We start from the raw sequence: 26,999 nt of genomic DNA, 5'->3' as shown, positions 1-26,999 counted from the left end.
CAGCAGAAGAGTTGATAATAACTGAGAAGACATCTCTCCCACCAGTTGGAGAGAGTGACCATATGGTTTTGACTTGGAAAATGAATACACATGCAGGAGTATCAAAGAGACGGGAATGTATGTGGAATTATAAGGCAGGTGATTATAATAGTCTAAGATGTCAACTTGCAGAAGTTTCATGGAGTGAGGAATTGGAAGGCTGGGATATAATTAGCGCATGGGAAATTATGAAAGAATATTTGTTAGCAGTGGTAAGTTGTATACCATGAGTGAACAAAAGGACACAAATTGGAATAAAGTGGATGACAAACAATATTAAACAGGAATTGCATGCGAAAAAGAGGTTGTGGAAGAGATATAAGGAGACAGGAGAAGAGAAGATGCATCAAGAGTATAAGACACAGGCCAGAAGAGTGACTAGTATGGTAAGGAAGACAAAACTGGAATATGAGAGGAGATTATCCCTACGATCAATAGAAAATCCTAGGGAATTTTTTAGATATGTGTCCAGTAGGAGGAGAAATGACTGTTGAAGAATGATATTGTGGGATAAAAATGTGAATAGAGTGACTGATGCAGTGGACATAGTAGAATTGTTCAATGAACACTTTATTGCAGTATTTCATCCTGGAGGAGTCAGTTTTAATGCTAGAGGGATAGGGAAGGTTCAACGTTTAGAGGTACAGGTGGAGAGTGTGTTTCAAATACTGAGTACTCTGGATGTCAGTAAAACTGTGGGACTGGATGGTATTTCACCACGAGTTTTGAGAGAATGTACTAGGGAACTGACAGTGCCTTTGACCTGGCTTTTCAATGAAAGTCTGGCTGCTGGAAAGGGGCCCATGGAATGGAAGGAAGGTAAGATAGTGCCATTGCATAAGGGCGGCAGCAGACTGGAAGTGTCTAATTATAGACGAGTTTGTGTGTTATCAGTAGTTAGTAAGATCTTGGAGAAAGTAGTGAAGGACCGTATACAGCATTGGGCAGATGAGGGTAATGTTATCTGTGAGAGTCAACATGGATTTGTGAAAGGGCGCTCTTGTTTTAGCAATATGCTAGCCTTTTTATGATAAAGTTACAAGATCATTAGATGAGGGAAAGGCATATACTGCAATTTTCTTAGACAGCGAAGGCATTTGACAGGGTGCCACATGATACGCTGATATTTAAGTTGCAGCACATGGGTCTGGATGTCAGATTGGTCAACTGGTCACCAGTATAAAAATCATTGCATTTGTTGCCATATAATGAAAAAGAAGTGTAATACAGAACCTCATGCCTTGTAATACATTGAAATGCATGGCAGATGAATGGTTCGTTGTTCATAAACCAAGCAGTTGCTTCTGTCTTCTTAACAAAGCAGTTTCTTTTGAAATTTTAGAGGCCTTATGTTGAATTAGATCTGTTTTAAACTGTGGTATAGTTTTGCTGAGCTTTGTGTAACTGCATTACAACTGCTGTGTTGCAAAAAAAAAATTTTTTTTTTACTCAACTGTACCCTTATATTTACGTATTTACCCTCTTTGTGCCATGAGGCACAAAGAGGGTAAATCTGTTTCTTCCAGACACATCTGTTTGTGTTAATTGATCTTTTTTCCAGCTCAGTCAACCAGCCATACTTCTTTCCTTTTTCTGTCATACTCTGCCAAGTTAATTTTTCTGGAATTCATGCCAAAGCTATGAATCTCCCTGCTGTCCATTTTCTATATTTTCCCAGTCTATTTCCATCTGTATTTATTTATTTCACTGATGATACTTTTTGCCCAGTCAGTTCATGTAAGTCATTGTTTGTTATACATTGTGGCCAAAATAGTTTTAATATTTTACACAGATATCTATTTAATTTAGCCTTCTGTTTTTTCATCAGTTTCCATGTCTCTGATCCTTATAATGATAAGGCCTTAGCTAGTAGTAATGCTAAGGCCTTATCATTATAAGGATCAGATTACTACTAGTGAAGATCTTTATTTTAGTTTTATTATGACATTTGGATGATTTCTGAAAGCAGTATTTACTTTTGTCAATCTTTGCATATCCCTGTCAATTCCACCTTCATTATCCACAAATTCTTAACTTTTCATACTGCATGTTGATTGATTTTAATTTCTTTGTGGCATTTCCTGTTCAGTTTAAGAACTTTTGTTTTAGTGATATTTATTTTAAGACCAACCTTTTCAGCTGTTTTATACAGTGCTTCCAATTTTGCTTGTGTGTGCATTTTATTTTGATGATATCAAGACTGTTGTATGCATTGTCAGTAACAATCTCTTGTTAATTATTGAAAATGTCATATCATTTGTAATAATTCACATTCATAGTAATTTGAGTTAAGATCAGTGTGTGAAGTAACATACTACAGTTTAACTAGCATGCCCAGATCAAATAATAAAATTTCATTATTTTTCCCCAAATAGCAACTCCTGCCATTTCTGAAAAAAGAAAAAAATTCGGTATTCTAAAATTCCCATTACTTACTTTAGTTTGTCGTATATTTTTGCTCTGATCTGTTTCTCATATGTAAATGTTCTAATAATCAAGTAAATATCAGGTTCTAATATAAAAAAAAAATCTACTCTATCACTGTGAATGTGACAGAAACTCAACTGGTGGTGTAGGATTCCTAATAAATAAAACAATCAAGGACAATGTCTTGTTTGTAAATAAAATAACATCAAGAATAGCTGAACTAAGTCTCTTCATAAATAAAAGATACCAACAGAAAATTATACAAGTATATGCCCCAACTATGGACCATCCAGATGAAGAGATAGAAGTGTTCTATGAAACATTAGAATCCACATTCTATAATTCTAAAGAATTCTACATAATTATAATGGGTGATTTTAAAGTGAGTGTGTAGCTGAGTGGATGTGACATTTGCATACCACGACGCTTGGCCGCATGAAGGAAGACTTAGTTTCAAGTCTAGTCGGTGACTAGAGGAAATTTTTGGGTCTGGATTTCAGATTGGTCAACTGGATTCAGGATTGGCTGTCTGATAGGTATCAGAGAGTTGTGTATGGTGGGGTAGTTTCAAGGAGGCAGAGGGTTACAAGTGGGGTCCCACAGTGCTCAGTACTGGGACCTATATTGTTTAACCTTTATATCAATGACATTGTCAGTGGATTGCAAGGGGATATTCAGTTGTTTGTAGATGATGCGAAGCTGGGAAGGATTATTAGTAATAGTGCAGCTGCGGCAGCCCTGCAAGAGGATTTGAATAAGCTAGATAGATGAGCAAATGAATGGGGGTGTCATTTTAATGCAGCAAAATGTAAGGTCTTGAGGTTTGGGAAACATCGATGGGACTCTGCATACTCTATGGGAGGAGTTATACTGGAGGAAGTAGGGGGAGACAAGAGATCTGGGGTTGATGATTGATAGAAACCTGAAATTTAAGGGACATATTGCAAAGGTGGAGAAGGTAACACAGAGGATTGCTGCAATAATGAGAAGGACACTGACCTGCAGAGATAAAAGGGTTATCATTCCGTTGTATAAGACCCTGATCAGACCACACTTGGACTATTGTTCTCAGATTTGGTCCCTAGGATTTGAAGGGGATAAATTAACTGTGGAAAGGGTACAAAGGCAGATAACAAAGATGGTTTCTGGACTGTACAATGATAGTTATGAGGATCGGCTGAGGGAATGTGGACTGCAGAGTTTGGTGGATAGAAGAAGGAGAGGTGATGTGATTGAGACTTTTAAACTGTTGAGAGGTGGTTACAGGGTTGACACTGGGGAGTTCTTTCGCTTGGTTGAACAACGGGAAGGAGTGATGACAAGAGGCCATTCCTGGAGGTTACGAGGGGGAGACTGTGAGCAAGAGGGTGAGGAGTGGTTTCTTTGCATGGAGGGTGGTTAAACCATGGAGTGCATTGCCTGATGGAGTGGTGAGAGTGAGAACGACCAATGAGTTCAAGGAGTGGTATGATAGACTGTGTTTCTTAGGGGGAGGGGACCTCCCCTCAATGAGTCTTGATAGACTTTGTGTTTCTTGGGAAAGACCTCCCACGATGAGTCTTTTGACTCCATGGAGGCCTGAATAATAATAATAATAATAATAATAATAATTAATGCCAAAATTGGAAGCAGAGATGACCATCTGAACTCCATTGGTAAATTTGGATTTGGACAGAGGAATGAAAGAGGAGAAAGACTTATTGAATTTGCAGAAGAAAATAATCTCTTTATTATGAACAGCTTTTTCAAGAAGAAAATCAACTGAGAATGGACTTGGAGAAGCCCAAATGGACAAACTTACAATGAAATATATTTCATCCTCTCCAACAGAAAATATATAATAAATAATACCGAAGTGCTTAATAGATTTAACACAGGAAGTGACCACAGACTAGTAAGGGCAAAAGTATGGATCAACAAAAAATGGGAAAGGAATAAGCTCATAAGAAAAAAGTCCAATTTAGTGAATCTACAGAACCTCTACCACAATAAAAGCTGTTATAGAGAATCACTGAAAAATGAACTAAAAATGTTAAACATAGCTACTACCATCGATGATGCTAATGAAATATTAACAAAATCTATCTTGAATTGTGCACTAGAAATAGGAGGTGTAAAAAGGCACCACTGAGAGGAAAAACTAAGGGAAACCTTAGATCTGATGAAGAAAAGAAGAGATATGAAAAGAGATTTGGATGACACCAATAAAATAGAATATACGGAAATTTGTAAAACTATACATAAAAGGATGAAACATGAACTTAGATCGTATAATACTAGGAAAATTAAAGAAACAATAGAAAACAATAGTAATATGAAGGTCCTAAGATGAATATTGTCAGTTGGAACAAAGGAAATAGCTGTTGTAAGAGGAAAACATTGTGAACTGATAAAAAAATAGAGATGCAATAATCAAAAGAATTCAGGAATTTTATACTGAACTCTCTGAAGACAAAGACTGGGACATCCAAGAATCCTCTATGGATAACTCGAATGAGGAAGAACACGATGCCCCTGAGATCTTACAAGGTGAAGTGGAAATGGCACTGCAGGAAATGAAGAATGGAAAGGCCCCAGGAGAAGATGGAATTATGGTAGACTTCTTAAAACTGGGAGGAAGCCCTGTTATCAAACAGTTGAGTAAACTCTTCAATAAATGCCTGAAACAGAGAAAAATTCCGAAAAATTGGAACAATTCACTTCTAATATTAATTTTTATAAAGGGCAATAAGGAAGAAATTAAAAACTACAGACCTATAAGCCTACTCCCCACCATATGTAAAGTTTTCACAAAAATTATAAATAATAGAATAAAATCTAAACTAGAGGGAATGCAATCCTGTGAGCAAGCTGGATTTAGGAAGAATTACAATACTTTGGCCCATATTCACACATTAAGACAGCTCATTGAAAAATCAATTGAATACAATAAACCCTTATGTCTGGCCTATATAGACTATGAAAAAGCATTCGATTCAGTTAAAACATCTACAACACTAGAGCACTTGAAACCCAGGGAACTGAGAAACCATATGTTGAAACACTAAAACATATTTACAATAATGAACTTCTGTAATTAAATTATATAAAAACAGTGAAAAGTTCCCAATACAAAAAGGCATCCGGCACGGTGACACCATATCTCTCAAATTATTTACAGCTGCACTAGAGGAAGTCTTAAGAAGCCTTGATTGGGAAACAAAAGGAATAAACATAAATGGAGAAAGGCTGCATCATCTGAAATTTGCAGATGATATTGTCCTAATAGCAGATAATCTTGAAGATCTGGAAGAAAGGCTAAATCAGCTAAATGAAGCCTCCAGAGAAATTGGATTATTAATAAATAGAGAAAAAACAAAAATAATGATGAATAAATACATAAACCATAGAACTATCAAAGTTGAAAACCATGAAATAGAACAAGTTATTTCATATGTATATTTGGGCCAATTGTTATCCTTTGAGGAGTGCCAAAGAAAAGAGATTAAATGAAGAATTCACTTTGGATGGATGGCTTATAGGAAAATGAGAGGCATATTCAGAAGTGACATCCCTATGAGTCTAAAAAGGAAAGCTTTCGACCAGTGCATACTTCCTGACCTAACATATGGAGGAGAAACATGGACTTTAACAGAAGCCCTAAATAAAAAGCTGAGAACAACACAACATCGCATGGAAAGAAGTATGCTAAAAATAACATTAAGAGATAGGAAGACAAATATCTGGATACGATCTCAAACAGGTGTCATGGATATTGTAAAATACATTAAACAGGCTAAGTGGAGATGGGCGGACCATATTGCAGATGCAGTGATGGGAGATGGACTAGAAAAACAACAGAGTGGAAACCAATGGATGGAGCAAGACAAAGAGGAAGATGAAGAAGAAGGTGAAGAGATGAACTTGAACAAATTGCAGGAGTGAGATGGATGGGAGAGGCAGAAAACCGAGTGATCTGGAAAATAATGGGGGAGATCTTCTCCAGCAGTGGACAGAACTAGAAGGTTGAAGAAGAAGAATATAAAAAAAAAAATAATAATTAGAAACATTCCACTCACATAATGCTTGTTGGTTTATTAACCACCTTACCGGCCGTTATGGATCAAATACGCATCCGCATACGCTTCGTATCCATCATATATTTCATTGTTATAACAATGGTATTACAATTTTAATAAGCACTTCACATCCATGATAACGTGAACGTCTATAGACGTCTTGGCCGGTAGCGTGGTTAAAAATGTTTCATCTCTTCTTCTATTAAAATGTCTGGCTTAATCCTTTCCGCATAGTCTGTTATATCTGTTAATGCTTGTATTCTGCCTCATTTTCTTGGGATGAAAAATTAGAGTTGCCAGGAGGGGGTAAAAAAAAACTACTTTTACATGAGACCATCTAACTCACTTTAAGTAGAAAAGCCTTGAAAAAGGTTCTCTTAGGGATTTAAACCGTTGTCTTTCCAAAGAAAGAGAACATCATTATTAAGTGAGTTACATAGCCTCATAAAGTGTTCTACATGAAAAGATATAGAATACAGAATTATCTTAATGTAAAGTTTGTTGGTTTGGTGTAATACCAGATAATTTGATACTAGTACAACATTTGAATCTTAAAGCAATCTGACATGTATCCTATTTTGTCTATATTTCATTGTTCATCTGTGGTAAAATGATACTTCATAATGTTTGGATATATAAAGTCCCACCACTTTCCACAAGTTACCGCCATCAGTACTTGATAGACAAATATCACTCTGAACAGTGATTATCAGTGGCATCACATGCCACTGATAATCACTGTTCAGAGTGATATTCAGTTGGTGTCTACTGTCATGTGGGTTATACAACATGAGCTACAAATTTCATGTCAATTTGACCTTATGCATGGATGTGCGTCTGCAGAAAATTTTTTTTTTTTTTTTTTGGGGGGGGGGAAGCTTGGAGACAAATAATTACATCAATCATCATCATCATCATGCGTATCAAGGATTTAGGCCTAGCATGGCCTGTTCCGACTTTAGAAGTCATTGTTGAATCATATAAGAGGACGTCCTGATTTTCTTTTTCCTAATGGTTTGTACTTTAAGGCTTGTTTTGGTAATCTTTCTGTTTTCATTCTTTGAACACGTTCCATCCATTTATGTTTATATTTTTTAATTTTTTCTATTACTAGTTCTTGGTTTAATTCTTTCATAATTTCTTCATTTCTTTTGTGATCAAATAGGGTATACTTTGCAGTTTTTCTCATAAACTTTATTTCTGCTGTTATTAATCTTTGTTTGCCTTTTTGTTTTATTGTCCAGATTTCATTTCCATACATTAAGACTGCTAGGTCTAATGTATGGTATACTTTTAGTCTGGTTTGCTTTTGAACTAGGTTTGGTTTAAATATAGAGTTAATTACACCTGTTATTTTTAAATATTTTGCAATTTTTACATTTATATCTTTTTCATTTTCATATATGATCATACATCCTAGGTAGTTAAATGAATTCACCTTTTCTAAGATCTTGTTATCTATTACCATTTTAGTTCTTGCTGGATCTTGTCCTTTAAAGGCCATAGTTTTTGATTTTTCTGTTGATATTATCATACCATAATCTTTGGCTATCTCATTTAGATCTAAAATAGCTTTCTGTAAGTTATCTTCAGAATTTGTAATTATTATTTGGTCGTCGGCAAAGAGGAGAGTGTTTAAGTTCACTGTAGGAGAAAGTTTAATTCCTTGATGTAAATTTTTATTCCACTTTATTATTATTTCATTTACGTAGATATTAAAAAGAGTTGCTGAGAGGGGATATCCCTGTCGAACCCCTTGGTTTATCTCTCTCATATATGATAGCTCGTGATTTAATCTTATTTGTATTTGATTATTTTCATATATACTTGTGATAGCTTTTAGGATATTATTTGGTATTTGTCTTTCTTTTAATATGTTAAATAATATGTTTCGTTTAACTTTGTCAAATGCTTTTTCAAAGTCAATAAATGCAATATGTGTTTCTAAATTGTATTCTCTTCTTTTCTCTATTATTAATTTTAGGCAAAAGTCTTTACATGATTGTCCTTTTCTAAATCCATTCTGTACTTCTAAAATAAAGTTTTTGGAATATTTCATTAGTTTGTTATTTAAGATTCTGCTATATATTTTGTAACAGGAATTTAGTATACTGATACCTCTATAGTTTTTAGGGTCATCTCTATTACCTTTTTTAAAGATAGGAATCACAATTGCTTTTTTCCATTCTATTGGGGGGGATACCAGTTGAATAAATTTTATTTAAAAATATTAAGCGTCTTTCTTTGAATTTTGTTCCTATGTATGTATATAGTTCTGAACCTAGCTTATCTTCTCCAGGTGATTTTCCGTTTGTTTCTTTCAGGCTGATTTCTAATTCTTCTTTAGTTATTTCCTTTTCATTTTCGTTAATTGTTTGCCAGTTGTCTTTTTTAAAATATTTGTCTGTCCACAATTCTGTGTAGTAATTTAGAAATTCTTCTAATTTCAATTCGGTGTTTAATTTTATGTTTTCTTTGGTATCTCTATTGAAGTGCTTCAAAATCTTATATACATTGGGTCTTATTCTGTATAAATCATGATCTAAATTAGAAACAAAGAAGTCAGAAAAACAAAGTTTTTCTGACTTCTCTTTTAGCTATGGCTCTTATTCTTTTATATTCTATTTCATCTTCTAATCTTTTACTGCTTAACCATTTGTGATAGGTTTCTTTTTTTCTTTTTGATTATTTCATTGTACCATCCCAGATCTTCAGTTTTTTCCTTTTATTGAATTTTTTGGTCTTTCCTAAGCTTTCATTTGCTGCTGCATTTAGTTTTTATATTAAGCCTTTCTATTTCTTCATTTTGTTTTATATTATCTAGCTATTGGTTAATTCTTTGTTCATATAGCTATTGTACATTTGTGTCATTCAATAGTCTAGTGTTGGTTTGGAAATAAACGGCCCACTATCAGTCAGCCATTTATTTCGGACCCAACATGAGAAGAAATTGACTTACGATAAAAACATGCTTATACTCTGAAGAGCAGGGGTAAAGAAATAATAAATGAATTGTAATCAAAGACGGTATATCAATTTAATTAGTAAGGTTGTTATAAAATAGTCCAAATTGTATTCTAAAATCATGTCCAGTATGGAAAAATTATGTTAAAGAAATTAGAATCATATGTCAACCAATCAACGGAAGGTCAAATCACTACGTAAGCGTCCACAGTGACACAGCAGAAAAACCGTATAGCCATCCGGTAACCTCAACCGTAACAGTTTCATCAAGAAAGGCGTGGAGAAAAGAATGTGACATCATCAATACCTGACGAATCAGGGATAGTTAAGTAGGTGATGAAAGTAATGAGAGAGATCGCTCACGGATGAAATATAAGGAGCCGTGCGCACTTTAAACGCTCTCTCGTGTTCCTGTGTTCTTGTTCGAAGGCCGTGAAGGCTGAGGAAGCTTGTCTCCGGTATCCAGCAACATTCCACGTTGCTGTGGTATCCGATATGCACAAGATATCCAACAGAACATCAAAAGACCAGCAGACAGAGTCATTGGTATATCTACTACCAATGTGAGGACGGCAAAGGAGATCCTTTGAGGAGAAAGAAAAGCAACAGACAGCGGTGCAACAAGAGACCCTTGCCACATCCGAAGAAAACCCGGGACTAAAGTTAAGGAACCAACTTCACTAAGGAAATAGCCAGTAAGGTGCAGAACTTTTATTTTATATATAACAAGACATATAGAAAGAGAGGAAACAAAAGGAGAGAGAACCTTTAGCATAGCCCAGCTCGAGCCATCTAAGTGATCCTTTTGAACTAATCGTCTGTGATAAGACCTTCCTATGTTAGTTTAATCTCTTGTGTAAGAGAGACATTATAGCAGAACAGTTATTAAATGATTCAGTATATTTGATAGTGTGTGAAGGCCCTGCTCCTTATATTGAGCCTATAACTTATATAAGTTTTACAGCAAAGAGTTTAATCCTCTGACTAAAACAGTAACTGTTAATTGAGTGAATATAAAATAAAAGTTCTGCACCTTACCGGCTATTTCCTTAGTGAAGTTGGTTCCTTAACTTTAGTCCCGGGTTTTCTTCGGATGTGGCAAGGGTCTTTTGTCTGAGACTGAACTACTGCTTAGAAAAGTTCGGACCTGTATAAGTAGGAGAAACTGTATAAGTAGGGGATATTGCATAAAGAGCGGGAAAAAAGTGGGCCACGACTGCATACCACGTGATCTCTAACCTCAATTAAATTGTTGATATAATTAGTAGCTTAAGTTTTAGTATCAGAAACTGTTTTCTGGCTGGCGCAGTCTATCCTAAAATAATTTGTCAGGAACTAATTTCAGGTACACGTAACTTCTTAAAATAAGAAACTAAATTAGGGTATTATAAGATAACAAAAATAACTAGAAGCCGAAAAAGGAAAACCAGAAAGGAGAACTTAGAGATGTAACACTAGTTTTATAAACAAATGTTTCAAATTTTCTTTCCGTTCTTGTTACTTGTAGCCATTTAGGTGGTAATCTTAATTTTATTTTAACAAGGAAGTGGTCACTGCTTATTTCTTATTTCAAAGGATATTTCATATCCTCTGTGAACTCTAACATCTAGTGAAAATTTTGATGTCTTTTCATTTAATATAAAATAATCTAATATTGATTTCCATTCTCTTGCTGCCCAAGTATATTTATGTATGTCTTTATGTTTATAGAAGGAATTCATTATTTTTAGGTTATTATAAACTACAAAGTCGATCAATTTTTTACCATTCCTGTTTAGAATATGTTCTCCATGTATTCCTGTATTATTATTAATTTTCGTGTTTCCAATTCTTGCATTTAAGTCTCCTGCTAAAATTACGTAAGCATTTTTATTTATTTTATTATATATGTTTTGTAGCTGATTATAAAAATCAATATTATCCTGTTCTCTGTTCTCTTCCTTCTTCTGGGGCATATAAACCAATTATTGTTAAATAGCCTCTATCTATTTTTATTCTAGCTTCTATTATTCTTTCATTCCATGATTTATAATGTTTTATCTGTTTTGAAAGAGAGTTATGAATCCAAATCATGACTCCTGCTTGTGCTCTTTGGTCTCTGTCAACTCTATTGTATATCACATTAAAATTTTCATTTCTCATAGTTCCTTTTAATTTCTTTTTTTGTTTCAGTGATTACTGCTATTAAAATTTCTTTCATTTAATAGTTGGTCTAATTCTATTTCTTTATATGCTATACCTCTTACATTAAGAGGTTTGCTATGTGTATCATATTTTGTCGTTTCCATTTTTGTTTTACCTTTTCCATTCCAGGGTCGTTTTCCATAGATTCAATCCGATTATCTTTTTCTGTCAGCTTACAAGTAGAATTATGTTCTCCATATCAGGGGACTAGCCTGATGATAGAATAGGGTATATTGAAGGGGGGGAAAGAGTAGATTATAGAAGAATTATAGTAAGGTTTATAGAGAGGGCATAGTTGTAAGGCCAGAAATGAAAAGACCCCATGGCCCTCAAGTACTCTAATAGTATAAGGGTCATAAAATTAGAAGAGTTGGCTGATAAGGCCTTATAGGAAAGATTAAAGTAAGTGGATCTTCCTCAAAGTAGAAGAAGAAGAAGAGGATAGATCCAGCTAGCGGTCCATGGGAGTGGCCTTTCCCTTTCAATCAAGATGATTGCCCTGTTGGTCCACGAGTCCTTATTCAGACCACCCCACCATACATACAGATGTGCGTGCACGCACACACACAGTGGGCTCCCCTATCCGCTACCCAGGGAACATGCTCTCTAGGGGTTGCAGGGGCCCCCCACCCCCGAGAGATAATTGCATCAATAAATTTTTATAATTATTGATTTAATTAAATAATTACATCAGTGTTTTTTAGAATTTTTTGATGTAATTATTTATTGATGTAAACTATAAATACAGTACATTATTTTCATTTTACATTGATTTTAATGATCTTTAATTCTTGGGGAAAAAGTATTCAGAATTAATACAGTTTTAGCACAATTTCATATATAAAAAATTGAATGGCATATTTTATTAAAAATCAACTAATTAATTAATCCCAAAATCCTAAATTAAATTATTTCAGTTTAAAAGTAAAAAAAAAAATCATAAAACTAACAAGTAAAATAATATTAAATTACATACACTTATCTTTTAAAAATGTAATTTTCTGTTTAAATTTGTTTCACTATAAATTTACAATTTACACTTCATTCAGTGACTCACTAGACCAATGAACTGGTCTCGCTGTTCACGAATCAGAAAAAGATGAGCCAAAAACAGGAACACGTGTTTTATTGTTGCAATAAAACATGTATTCTGTAGCTACTCCACCATGGGCCGAAACAGGCTAACTCATAATAAAATTTTAATACAGACAAAGCTTACATATAAAGTTATAAGACATAAGGTTACATATCTCAATCACTTTTACAATTATAATTTGTGGAATTTTTTACTCGAGCCTGGGGGGTTTCCCATTTTCCCCCTCCCTCTACAGACGCCCATGACAGCATGATTGCATTTTTATCGATGCATGAAAGTTTTGAGAGTGCATAGCGCATCAGCACTCATCTTAATTGGTCCAATGCAATTAATTGCAGGATAACTTTGAATACTTCTATGTAGAGTGGGGAACAATCTGTTTGTTTTAAGTTTTATTAGAAAACAACAATGAAGGAGAATGCTATAGTTGGTTGGTATATTTGAAATACTCAAAGATGGAAATATGTGAACCATCATTTATAAGACATGTTAGAATAGGAAATGAAAGGAAAGAATAAGTGTCAGTAGAAATACTTTCATTAACGGTAAAAGAATTATTAATAATTAGCATTTGTGATATGTGTATGTCCTATAAGTTGCTGGACAAATAGCACGATCCTATAAAGTCTAGACATGAATAAGTGAATTTATGATGACATACTTAAAAAAAAAAACTTACTAGGAGACAGAGAATGGCAGGAATAAATATCGTTTGATGGAGCAGCAAATCATCTCTCAAATTTGTTGCCCATATTATGCGTATTTCTCTGGTTTGTGTATATTTCACTTCGTTTTCCAAGAAATTTCTTTTGTTTACGGGGACTCAGTATACGTAACATTCGATCATTATCAGAATTATCCACACTTTCGAGAATCCTACATTCACCAGTTTTTTTTTTGTTATTTTAGCATCAGCGGTTCTTTTGTTTTTATCAATCTCACATATGCTGGTATTTTGTTGTAGATCAACATCTTATAATACACAGAATAGTCACTTTTATCCAGGAATAGATATTTTTTTACTGTCTGTTGTTTCCGAAGACTAGAATAAAAATGTCTCTATACCATTAAAAAAAACTTTGCTACCTCAACAGATACTATACTGCATAGCAAGAGAAACATTTAGTTTTTTTCTCCTAACATCCACTTTCAAATTTTCAGTTCCAGAAAACGTGTAACAGCTGTTTGTAACAAAGCCATTGGATATAGTAATCGCTCAACTCATGACAAGTGACAACATTCAATTGGATTGGTTGACACAATAACCAATCACAGCTAGGTGCTGGGTGAGCTCAAAATTTTAGCTCGCCCAGCCCCACCTTCTCAGCGGTTTAAAAATATTAGAAAGCTAAGAATTTGACCTGCTACGCCCTCTTTACATCTTTTCAAAGGGCGCAAAGGTGTATGCATTTCAAAAGCACACCTGGGCTATTAACGTGAATGTGACGCAATGTTTATGTGGCGAAAAGTGTCTTCTTCATGAAGCACTAATGCTTTATTACTCTCGTGAAGAGGACAATGAAGCATTAGTATACTATATTGTGTTCAGTTTTAGGAATTGCACAAAGTCTGCAAACATTTGGGGAGTCTTTAATGAAAATAAATGCAAAAATATAATATGGGTGATACTGATATTTCGTGGATGAGCACTGCTCACCTAGCACACCCGGAATATTCGCCCCTGGTAATTACATATATCCATTTCACAGCTGTTATAATATGAAATGTTTTTTTATCAGTTTTAGCTATAACAGAAAAACCTGCTACATTGATTTTCGAGTAGGGTCACCAGAAATAATAAAATTAGTTAAAGTCATAATTACTAGATCTTGAATGATCAAGTTTGCTTTCAAGTGCTTTAAAAACGTCATTTGAAAAATTATGCCTGCTAAAATTCGTGCCTAAGTAGCTGAAATGTTTTACTTGTTCTATAGGTTCTCCATTCACAACAGTTGATAGTTTCAATGCTTCTGCTTATTTTCATTGTCTTTATTTTGTTACTGCTGACCTTCATACCATATCTATTACAACAGTTATTCAATTTAGTCAAGGAATCTTGCAGACTTGTAGCTGATTTATTTAGAAGTATAACATCATCCACATAAAGCAAAGAGCTGAGATTAACATCTCCAATTTTGATATCAGGTTTAATACCACTTTCCTTCATAATGTGATCCAGATAGTTAATGAATAGCAGAGGGGATAATGTACATCCTTGTCTGACACCAGATTTAACATTAAACCGCCTTCCTGTACTTCCTTCATTCTAACTGCTGACTTACAACTAAAATAAAGACTATGTATTGCTTGATATAATGCCCCATTGATGCCATGCAACTGTAGCATTTTGAATAGATTCTCTCTTGGCATCTTAAATACAGATCTCTTTTATATTCCCACGATTTCTCAACTATTTCTCATAAAGTGAAAATATGATACGCCTCTATTTGGTCTGAATCAAACTTCTACTTCACCATGTTTCACTTCCATAATCATTCTCAACCGTTGCATAAATCTTACCAGGAACATTCAGCAGGGAAATACCTCAGTAATTCTCATATTCAGTTTTATTTCCCTTTTTTATATATGGATACTATGAGAGATCTACTCCAATCATCTGGAATTCATTACTCTGTTCAGCCCTTCTGAACTATGCAGTGCAGCCACTGCAATTTTATACCTCCGCATCATCTACTCCAGCTGCCTTTCCACATTTCAGGCTTTTGATGGCTTCAGTTATGGATATATATTCCTGATTGCATGCCTGTTGAGTGTTTTTTACCACTGTGCTGTCACTGATTGTTTCATTTAGCAATTTTCGAAGTAATTATTTCATACATCAAGGATATATTTTTCTCCAGTTTTCATATCACTTTATCATTTTTAATGCCTTTTACAGCACTCTTTCCTCTATTTCTGAGCTTTTTCAACAGCCTACAGAATATTTTTCCACCTTCTTGATATTTATTTTGTATGTTCTTACCGAAGTTTCTTCCCATAACGTTTGTTTAGCTAGTTTTACACAGTATTTAACTTCCTTACATTTGTCTCAGTATTCTCTAAGAGCGCAAGCTGACTTCTTTGCCAGGAACTTTTGATATGCTTTCTTCTTTTCCTTTACTGCCTGTTTAACTTCCTGTGTCCACCATGGAATTCTGATTTTTCTATTCTTTGCAGACAACCTCACCACATGCCTCTCTCTGGCTGAATCAATCAATGTTTCCTTCAGGGCTTGCCACTGAATCTCCAAGGTTTGGTTCCTTTTGTCAAACTCTTTCATTTTTTCTTGAATAATGTTTGTGTACCAGAATGTGTGACAAGAGAGGACTGGAATATGTGGATGCTTGGTGTGCGTTTGAGGACAGAGAAGAATTGTATATGAGAGACCGCTTATATTTGAATGAGGAAGGATGTAGGCATCTGGAGAGATTGCTGTTCTGAACTAGTCAGTGTGTCCCAGGGAGGATGGTAGCAGGGGTAGCCTCTTGTGGGAATGGGTACTTGGGAGAAGGGGGACGACATCAGCTAACACTGAGCCCAGTGGAGTCTAGAGGGGATAATGCTGGGTATGGAAACAACGGCATTTATATGCTTTATAATAAGGAGTATCCGGAATAAATGAGAATAATTCGTGGCGCAGATAGCATCAGCCTGGCCAAAAATTATTGGGATCACTGACACGTGGATGACAGAAGAGGATATAATGACAGGAATAGAAGTCGCTGGGTACAGCATTTTTCGGCAGGATAGGAAGGGAAAGTGTGGTGGTGGAGTACTGCTTATGATAAGCGACGACCTATGTCCTCAGAGTGGAGACTTTGGAAGGCAGTGGCACTAATGATTTTGAAAGCATATGGCGTGAGGTAGAGGTGAGCAAGACAGGATATTTAGTGGGGTGTTGCTACTAACCAAGGAGCACAGAGGTTGGGGACCAGGAGATGTTTAGACAGTTGAGTTTGGCAAGTGCAAGAAGAATGATTGTTATGAGAGATTTTAACTACAGTAGTATAAACTGGGGAGAGGAAGATGCATGTAGCAATAAGGGAATGGAATTTCTAGAATTCTTGAAGGACAAATGTCTTAGGCAACATGTAATAGAGAGAACAAGAGGTTCAAGAGTTTTGGATTTGGTTATAGCATCAGAAGAGTTGATAATAACTGAGATGACATCTCTCCCACCAGTTGGAGAGCGTGACCATATGGTTTTGACTTGTAAAAAATTAATAGACATGCAGAAGTATCAAAGAAATGGGAACGTATGTGAAATTATAAGGCAGGTGATTATAATAGCCTAAGATGTCAACTTGCGGAAGTTTCATGGAGTGAGGAATTGGAAGGCTGGGATATCATTAGTGCGTGGGAAATTATGAAAGAATATTTGTTAGCAGTGGTAAGTTGTATACCATGAGTGAACAAGAGGACACAATTTGGAGTAAAGTGGATGACAAACAGTATTAAACAGGAATTGCATGCGAAAAAGAGGCTATGGATGAGATATAAGGAGATAGGTGAAGAGAAGATGCATCAAGAGTATAAGACACAGGCCAGAAGAGTGACTAGTCTGGTAAGGAAGACAAAACTGGAATATGAGAGGAGATTGGCCCTAAGATCCAAAGAAAATCCTAGGGAATTTTTTAGATATGTGGCCAGTAGGAGGAGAAAAGACTGTGGAAGAATGATATTTGGTATAAAATGGGAATAGAGTGACTAATGCAGAGGACGTACTGGAATTGTTCAATTAACACTTTATAGGAGTATTTCATCCTGGAGGAGTCAGTTTTAATGCTACAGGGATAGGGAAGGTTCGAGGTACAGGAGGAGAGTGTGTTTCAAATACTGAGTACTCTGGATGTCAGTAACGCTATGGGACTGGATAGTATTTTATCACGAGTTTTGAGAGAATGTGCTAGGGAACTGACAGTGCCTTTTACCTGGCTTTTCAATGAAAGTCTGGCTGTGGGAAAGGTGCCGATGTAATGGAAGGAAGGTAAGATAGTGCCATTGCATAAAGGCGGTAGAAGACTGAAAGTGTCTAAATATAGGCCAATTTGTGTGTCATCAGTAGTTAGTAAGATCTTGGAGAAAGTAGTGAAGGACTGTATACAGCATTGGGCAGATGAGGGTAATGTTATCTGTGAGAGTCAACATGGATTTGTGAAGGGGCGTTCTTGTTTCAGCAATATGCTAGTCTTTTATGATAAAGTTACAAGAGCATTAGATGAGGGAAAGACATATACTGTCATTTTCTTAGATTTAGCAAAGGCATTTGACAGGGTGCCACATGATAAGCTGATATTTAAGTTGCAGCACATGGGTCTGGATGTCAGATTGGTCAACTGGATTCAGGATTGGCTGTCCGATAGGTATCAGAGAGTTGTGTATGGTGGGGCAGTTTCAAAGAGGCAGAAGGTTACAAGTGGGGTCCCACAGTGCTAAGTGCTGGGACCTATATTGTTTAACCTTTATAACAATGACATTGTCAGTGGATTGCTAGGGGATATTCAGTTGTTTGCGGATGATGCGAAGCTGGGAAGGATTATTAGTAATAGTGCAGTTGCGACAGCCTTGCAAGAGGATTTGAATAAGCTAGATAGATGGACAAATGAATGGGGATGTCAATTTAATGCAACAAAATGTAAGGTCTTGAGGTTTGGGAAACATTGATGGGACACTGTATACTCTATGGGACTAGTTATACCGGAGGAAGTAGAGGAGATGAGAGATCTGGGGTTGATGATTGATAGAAACCTGAAATTTAGGGGCCATGTTGCAAAGGTTGTGAAGGTAACACAGAGGATTGCTGCAATAATGAGAAGGACACTGACCTGCAGAGATAAAACGGTTATCATTCCGTTGTATAAGACCATGATCAGACCACACTTGGACTATTGTTCTCAGATTTGGTCCCTAGGATTTGAAGGGGATAAATTAACTATGGAAAGGGTACAAAGGTGGATAAAAAAGATGGTTTCAGAACTATACAATGATAGTTATGAGGATCGGCTGAGGGAATGTGGACTGCAGAGTTTGGTTGATAGAAGGAGAGGTGATATGATTGAGACTTTTAAACTGTTGAGAGGTGGTTACAGGGTTGACACTGGGGAATTCTTTCACTTGGTTGAACTGTGGGAAGGGGTGATGACAAGAGACCATCCCTGGAAGTTACGAAAGGAATCTGTGAGCAAGAGGGTGAGGAGTGGTTTCTTTGCATGGCGGGTGGTTGAACCATGGAATGCATTGACTGATGGAGTGGTGAGAGCGAGAACGGTCAATAAGTTTAAGGAGTGGTATGATAGACTTTGTGTTTCTTAGGTGGACCTCCCCCTCAATGAGTCTTGATAGACTTTGTGTTTCTTAGGAAGGACCTCCCACGATGAGTCTTTTGACTCCATGGTGGCCTGAATAATAATAATAAAAATAATCATAATGATAATAATAATATTTTAGTCTACAGTTCATATCTGAGAGCTGCCAACTTCTCTTGTTTTAAAACTTTCTTACATGTTTTTCTTTTCAGTATGAAATTCAATTTTATCCTGCTCAAGACTAGATGGTGATCACTTCCAATTTCAAACCCTCTGTACACTCTGATGTCCTGCCCCAGGGAGAAAACATCATTATCGACAATAACATAGTCAATGAGACTTTTCTTATTCTTTTACTCTTCTCTCCGTGTGAATTTGTGCACGGTTTTATTTTGATACATTGTGTTAGTAATAACCAGTCCATGTACTGAGCAGAAATTGCCATTATTATTAGCTTTGCTGTTTTCTCCAAATTTTCCGAAAATATTTTTGTATGTCTTACAATCATTTCCTACTCTCTATTTAGATCTCCAACAAGGACTGTTTTTCCTTTTTCATTGTGTGAATTGCTTTCTCTAAACTCTCAAAAAATTCCTCGACTTCTACCTTAGTAGAACCTTCTGTGGGACCATAGGCACAAATAAGTCTCCTTGTCTTGTTCCCCATTCTGGTATTTGTCCACATAACCCTACTTGAGACTGCCTGCTATTCAAGATTAGCCTCTTATTTAGTGTTGAATACTATGGCTATTCCTTCTTTCCTTGATTGTCATTGCCTGAATATAACATTTTGTATTTATTGTTCAGAAAAATTTCACCAGTTTTTGTGTTTTTTGTTTCAGTCACCTCTATTATGTCGATCTGGTACTTTTTATATAACATGGATGAATAATTTTTTTTTCCTTCTAAAACTCAAGATATAAGAGGAAGAATTCATCATAAAATATTATTACCAGAATTAAATTTAATTTAAATGTCTTTATGTGTAAAATTTTACCAAAAATTTAACAAAATAAGACATTTAAATTAAACATAAGTGATTCCAATAATAATATTTTATGATGAATTGAAGAATAATCTTGGTGAATATGTATGGTAAGTAAATGTCAGATACAATAGAAATAGGGTTGTAGACTGATCCCTTTAGCAAGGTATATATTCCTGGCAGAGCAGACTCATTAGCTCTCCGGATACTGAGAGGGGAACATGGCAAAATAACAGAGGGCAGATGAGTTAGAGGTATTAAAGCTACTGCAAAAGACATAATTCAAACACAGTAGTGATATTATTATTATTACCCAAGACTCTATGGAATCAAAGACTCATCTATGAGGTCCTTTTATCAAACATACAGCTCATCATACTGTGCTTTAAACACACTCTAATTCTCTGCAGACACCACACTCTGAGGCAAGGCATTCCAATCATTCACAACTCTGCATGAAAAAACCTGCTTCTCACTTCCCTATTCACACCCTCCTTATACAGCTTCCAGGGATGACCTCTGGTTCTCCCCTGATTGCCTACTATTTTCTGTAGAACCTCTCCAGCATTGATCCTATAGCAACCCCTTAATAACTTGTAGGTCTCTATCATATCTCCCTTCCTCCTCCTGTCCACCAGACTCTGCAAGTTGCATCTTCTCAATCTTTCCTCATACTTGACATTCCAGAGATTAGAAACTATCTTAGTCAGTCGGCTAAGATAGTTTCTAATCTATTCTAATCTCTTCATCCTTCTGAAAACCAGATGACCAAATCTGGGCACAATAGTCAATGTGTGGCCTAATCAAAGCCTTATACAATGGAACAAGAATCTCCCTACTTCTACAAGTCAGTGTCCTCTGCATCATTCCTAGAAGCCTTTGTGTTGTCTTCACAATTTTGGCTGTGTCCCCTAAATTTCAGATCCTTATCCACTATCACCCCCAGATCTCTTATTTCCTCCACCTCTGACAATATATCCTCACCAATCATAAATTCTGCATCATTTTTGTTTTCCAAATTTTAAAACCTTACATTTTGCAACATTCAACTCGCATTCTTATTCCCGTGGCCAATCACTCAATTTATTTAATTCCTTGTAAGGCCACAACATCTTCTCTACTCTTCATGGTTCATCCCAACTTTGCATCATCTGCAAACAACTGAATATCTCCATCCAAATCTTCACCAATATCATTAATATACAAGTTAAACAGTGGCCCTAAAACAGACTCCTGAGGCACACCACTAGTAACTTTACTTTTCCCGGATATCGCTCCCCCATACACAACTTGTTGATACCTATCAGATAGCCAGTCTCCATTCCAATGCACCTATCTAATATCCAACCCCATCCACTCTAGTTTGGCTATCAACTTATCATGCAGTAATCTATCAAAAGCCTTTTCAAAATCCAAGTATATTGCTGTGTATCCTTCTCCTCTGTCCATGGAAGCAGTCACCTTATTGTAATAAGTAAGTAGATTACTTAAAAACATGACCTCTCTTTAGCAAATCCATGCTGTCCATCAAAGATAATACCATTGTTGTCAACTCAACTCTGGATCCTAGTTCTCACAAGCCTCTCCAACAACTTGACTACACCACGTGACACACAGATAGGCCTATAGTTTGATGCATGAGTTCTATCATCTCCTTTATGAAATGGCACAAACTTGTCCTCCTTCCACTCCTTAGGAACTTGACCAAGTGCAAGACTCGTGTTAAAAAAATATGTCAAGGCCGGTGCTAACTTTCTGGCACATTCCTTCAGAATACGTGGTGATGTATTATCAAGTCCCACAGCCTTATTTACATCTAGTTTGCTTAACTCCCCATACACCTCTTGCTCATTTACAGTCAATCTCTCTTCCACATTATCAACTGCTCTCATTCTCTTCATGAAGTCACATTAACAAGATTGAAAGACCTTTATGAACTGCTAATTAAGTATTTCCACCATACCTAATGCAACAGCTGTCTTTATACCAATTTCTTCAATCAATGTCATCCTTCCATAGTCTTTCTTTCTTTTGCTGGCTACATATCGAAATAACGCCTTAGGATTCTTTTTGGCTTCATTCACTTCAGTTCACCCTCACCAACCAAGTCACTCACCTTGCCTGGTCTTTGTAGTCCTCATGGAATTGGTCATTTCCACTTCTCTTATTCTGCCTCCATAATGCCCTTTTGTCTGTATTGCATGCTTAATTTCTTTATTCATCCATTTCACACGTACCTTATTTAACTTTCTCACCCTTGGAATACATTTAGACATTGCATTTACTAGATAGTTTTTGAAAATACCCCAAGCTGCATTGATCTATTTTCTAGCTAACTCCTCATTCCATGCTACACCTGCAAGCTGTCTCCTGAGCTCTTCATAATCACCCCATTGTAGTTCCACATATACCCTTTTCTCACAGTGGTCCTCACACTGCTGACAACCACCCAGGTAATCACCTCATGATCACTCTCACTAATTGGTGGGTGATTTGACACTTCATTTATAATTACATCCTCTGATGAGATGACCAAATTCAAGACCATCAATCCTCGTGTGCCCTCTGTTACATACTGTCTGAGGTAGTTATCCCTCAAGAACTCAAGAAACTCATTTTCTTCACTTCCAGTTGCTATCTCATCATTCCAGTCTATATTGTCATAATTAAAATCGCCCATAATGATCACTCTTTTTTTATTTGCTTGGCTAATTTGATTATACATTTCATAGTCACTACTATCCACATTTCCTGGTCTATAACAACATCCAACCAAGTATTTCATTCCATTCACCTCTATCTCACACCATACTGCCTCAAAACCACTGGCACTATTTTCCTCTTGCATCTTTACTTTGTATGGACCTAATTAAAATCGCCCATAATGATCTCTTTTTTTATTTGCTTGGCTAATTTGATTATACACATCATAGTCACTACTATCCACATTTCCTGGTCTATAACAACATCCAACCAAGTATTTCATTCCATTCACCTCTATCTCACACCATACTGCCTCAAAACCACTGGCACTATTTTCCTCTTGCATCTTTACTTTGTATGGACCTAACCCTTTCTCTATCATCAATAGCACTCCCCCCCTTCCTTTTTACCCTTTCTATCCTTATAAAACACATCATATCCTTCCATCTCTATTCTTTCCTGTCAGCATGTTGTCCTCATCTAACCATGTCTCACTTATTCCAACAATTTTTCGGTGAACAGACTCAATTTGTGCAACCATTTCATCTGCCTTGTTTCTTACACTTCTAGCATTTGTATATAAACACAACAGCTCATTCCTGGATCTACAGCTGGTTCCACTGATAACACTCATTCGATGTGATCTCTCCATGCTTGACTGGGGCCATTTTCCTTTCTGCTTATTCATTTTAGAACCCTCTTCAATTCCAACTGTTTCCTCTTGATCCCATGTCATCCCATTCCTTTCATGTCTACACATGCTCTCACTTCCTCTTGAGCATCCACATATTGGATGGGATATCAGCACAGTTCTGAAAGGACATGCTAGAAAATTAGCAGTGTTCCTGACCCAGTTGTTTTCAGCTTGTATCTCATTGTGAGCATAATTCCTATTAAGTGGTAGGAGAGCAAGATAATGCAATCAGTTATAGACTATTCAGTATCTCTAGAGCAGTCATTTAGGTATTGGCAAAGCTTGTCAAGACCTTCATCTAGAGGTGGGTAGATAGCACTTTGATTCTGTATACAAGGAAAGCTTGGTTTTCTTAGTAGTTGAACTTGCTTTAGCAGTCTGCCTATGTTTTATAGTAGTAACAATAAAGATGGATGATGGTTTAGATATGAATGTTGGTCTGAAAAACTCTTGGCCTCGACTATAGATGGCAAAACTATCGGAAAGATTTTTTTGTTTTTTCTAAGTTTGCAAATGAAAAAGCTTTGCACAAGATGAGTGCCACGCTTGCTCATAGCAGATCAAACACACACTCACATGAACTCTCTGAACAGTGCGTGGAGCATTTTAACAAGAATAAAACTGATTTTGTGCGTCGATTTATTACTATGGATGAGACTTGGATTCACCATTACACACCAGAATCCAAACAGCAGTCAAAACAGTGGAGAGAAGCTGGTTGTTCAGCACCAAAGAAGACAAAGTCGGCTCCATCAGCAGAAAAGGTCATGGCTTCAGTGTTTTGGGATTATAAAGTTATTTTGTTTATTAATTATCTTGAAAAAGGTAAAACAATAACCAGGGAATATTATTCTGATCTTTTAACCAGACTAGACGAAAAAATTCATGAGAAAAGACCCGATTTGCAGAAGAAAAATATCATCTTTCATCAGAACAATGCACCTGCCCACAAAAGTGTTTTGGCAATGGGAAAATTAAGGGATCTGCACTATGAATTGTTGGAACATCCACCCTATTCCCCACATTTGGCTCCCTCTGACTTCTATCTCTTCCCAAAACTAAAATTCTTCCTTGCTGGGCAGCATTTTTCTTCGAATCAAGAGGTAATTGCAGCTGTAGAGGGGTATTTTGCAGATCTTACTGAGAACCACTACAGGGACAGGATAATGGCACTGGATCATCACTGGAATAAATGTATTAGTCTTATGGTAGATTATGTCGAAAAATAAACATAATTTTGAAATTATAAATTCATTTTTTTTATTGTTAGGTCGAGAACTTTTCAGACCACCCTCATATATATATATACAGGGTGTTCGGGATAAATTTGACAGTTTCGTAAGGAAAAAGAAAATCTTCTTTGTATCTATTAAATTTAATGAATTGACAAAAAAACATTACAGGCAGAGTTAATTACAATACTATCAACAAGATTTACTCAAAATAACCACCATTAGCATCGATCACAGCTTCAATTCTGCTTCGGAACCTCGAACAAGCTGATGCTACAGTCTCCCTGGGAAGGGCCGCAAAAACTGTTTTAATTTTATCCATTAACTGGGCTTTTGTATTACTGGAAGTGCGATTGGTGTCTTTTTCAACTGCGCCCCATACAAAATAATCCATGGGGTTAAGGTCTGGGGAGTTTGGAGGCCAAACATTTGGACTGGTGAAGTCGTAGAAATTTTCAGACAACCATTTTTGACTTTTCCCAGAGGTGTGGCAAGGGGCCGAATCCTGCTGCCATACATACGGCCTACCATTGGCTACCCTTGTTATCCAGGGCTTGACTACAGTTAGCAACTCCACGAACAAAGCCCGAATTCCAATGCCAGGGTTCTTCAACACCTGTTCCTGCAGATTTGCGAGGAATTCTGCTGTACGAACGCAATCAGATCGTCTGCTAGGGATCTTTCTTCTTGCTACATCCTCGTAGTCACCATTGCAAGTCTCTAGTTCATGCCTGATTGTTTTTACTGTATTCAGGGAGCATTGGGCAGCAGTCGTAATATCCTTATTTTGATGGCGGGCACGAATCATCATGATACAAGTTATTCTCTTCCATGATTCAGGTGGGTTCCAGCTATCCATCCTTTCTGACATCTTGTATGTGAATGAAGAAGGGTCCAAACTTTTAAATGAAGAGAAGTGTGTGTTAATACATGTAACTTACGGAAAAATATAATTAATTATAAATATGTCAAATTTATCCCGAACACCCTGTATATCATGATATGCATGGATTTTTCCAAAGAATTTGACATGGTTCCATATGAGAGATTATTACATAAGCTGAAAGGGTGGATATTCAGAATGGTCTTTGGTGATATGGGAAGGACAGTAATGTTATGGAACTTCCAGGTCTAAGAGAATGACCAGGAAGTGCCAGATCTAAGTGAACTAATGGGAATATGTATTTTGGCTTGTTTAACAATCTGATTAAAAGTCCAGATTCCTGAATTATATTGTTATATAAGATTGGATAATTGAAGTATGCAGTTAATCAGAAGAGAAATAAATGAGAGATCATGTATATAATTCCAGTAGACCATTAAAATAAATGTGACATAGATATTGCAAAGAGAACAACAAGTTTTTTTTTTTTTCTGTTTTATTTTCTATACTGTATTTTGGAAATTTCTGGCTTAAATAAATTACATAAATTACATATTCATAGGTTTTAGTAGATGAAAAGCTTGCAGAACATAGCGAGAAGATGGGGATAATGCTTCGTAACGAACTACAGAAGTTGCCAAAAGATATTGTGAAGACAGTAAGAGGAAAAGGACTTCTCAATGCTATTGTGATAAATGAAAGTAAATATTTGAATGAATTCATTTCCATTTAATATTTATTTTAATTTTTGTGAACTTCTGTTTTCATTTAATATTTTGTCTGTTATACTTATTATTTATTTATTTATTTATTAGCATCATTATATGTTATCTATTCATAACTATGGTTTTTCAGGAAATAACAACATATACTAAATATTAATTATATTAACTTTAATTAATATTTCCTGTATTTTAGCAACGGTACATTGCCATAATCAGGGATCACAAAGCAATGTTATGTGCTCATAGGCACTAACAGGGGTGGGGGGAGGAGTTAAAGCGGCAGTCAAAGAAGAAGAAAGCATATCAAAAAGTTCCTGAAAAGTAAGTCAGCACGTACTCTGAGAAAATACAGAGAAAAATGTAAGGAAGCAAAATGTAAAACTAGTTAAACAAGTCATGGAAAGACTTTGGTAAGAATGTAGAAAATAAATATCAGGAAAGCAATTGAAAGTTTATTTTTCACTTGGTCAGACTATAATTAATTTAGTTTAATCCTTTATCCAAGTGTGTGCAAACAAAGTTTGCGCCTGAAAGTATCTTCAGGACTGGGGTAAAGTGGTACAACACCAGGCGACTCCTTGCAAAGGTGGAGCAAGCTACCAACACTCCTATCTCAATATCTCCCATAATGCAAAACACATTTCCTTGCGGATATGTATAATGTTATGCATTAAGGGAAGGGCTACTACCCAGACTAGTTTCGAC

General features: G+C 36.0%; 1 protein-coding gene across 5 annotated transcripts in view; it reads left to right on the top strand.

Moving 5' to 3' along the window:
• Oat (Ornithine aminotransferase precursor) overlaps window positions 1–26,999 on the top strand; it is a 279,809-nt gene that overhangs the window by 229,588 nt on the left and 23,222 nt on the right. For all 5 annotated transcript variants that reach the window (XM_090391734.1, XM_090391735.1, XM_090391736.1 and 2 more), the window contains exon 8: window positions 26,132–26,270. In XM_090391734.1, coding sequence (XP_090247860.1) covers window positions 26,132–26,270 — 139 coding nt within the window. The remainder of the gene's footprint in view (window positions 1–26,131; window positions 26,271–26,999) is intronic.

The sequence above is a fragment of the Typopeltis vanoorti genome, chromosome 4 (genome assembly GCF_054136105.1).
Source record: "Typopeltis vanoorti isolate ZY-2024b chromosome 4, IOZ_Tvanoo_1.0, whole genome shotgun sequence".
NCBI lineage: Eukaryota > Metazoa > Arthropoda > Arachnida > Uropygi > Thelyphonidae > Typopeltis > Typopeltis vanoorti.
The sequence above is the reverse complement of the archived record's forward strand: the minus strand, read 5'-3'. Positions and strand labels throughout refer to the sequence as shown.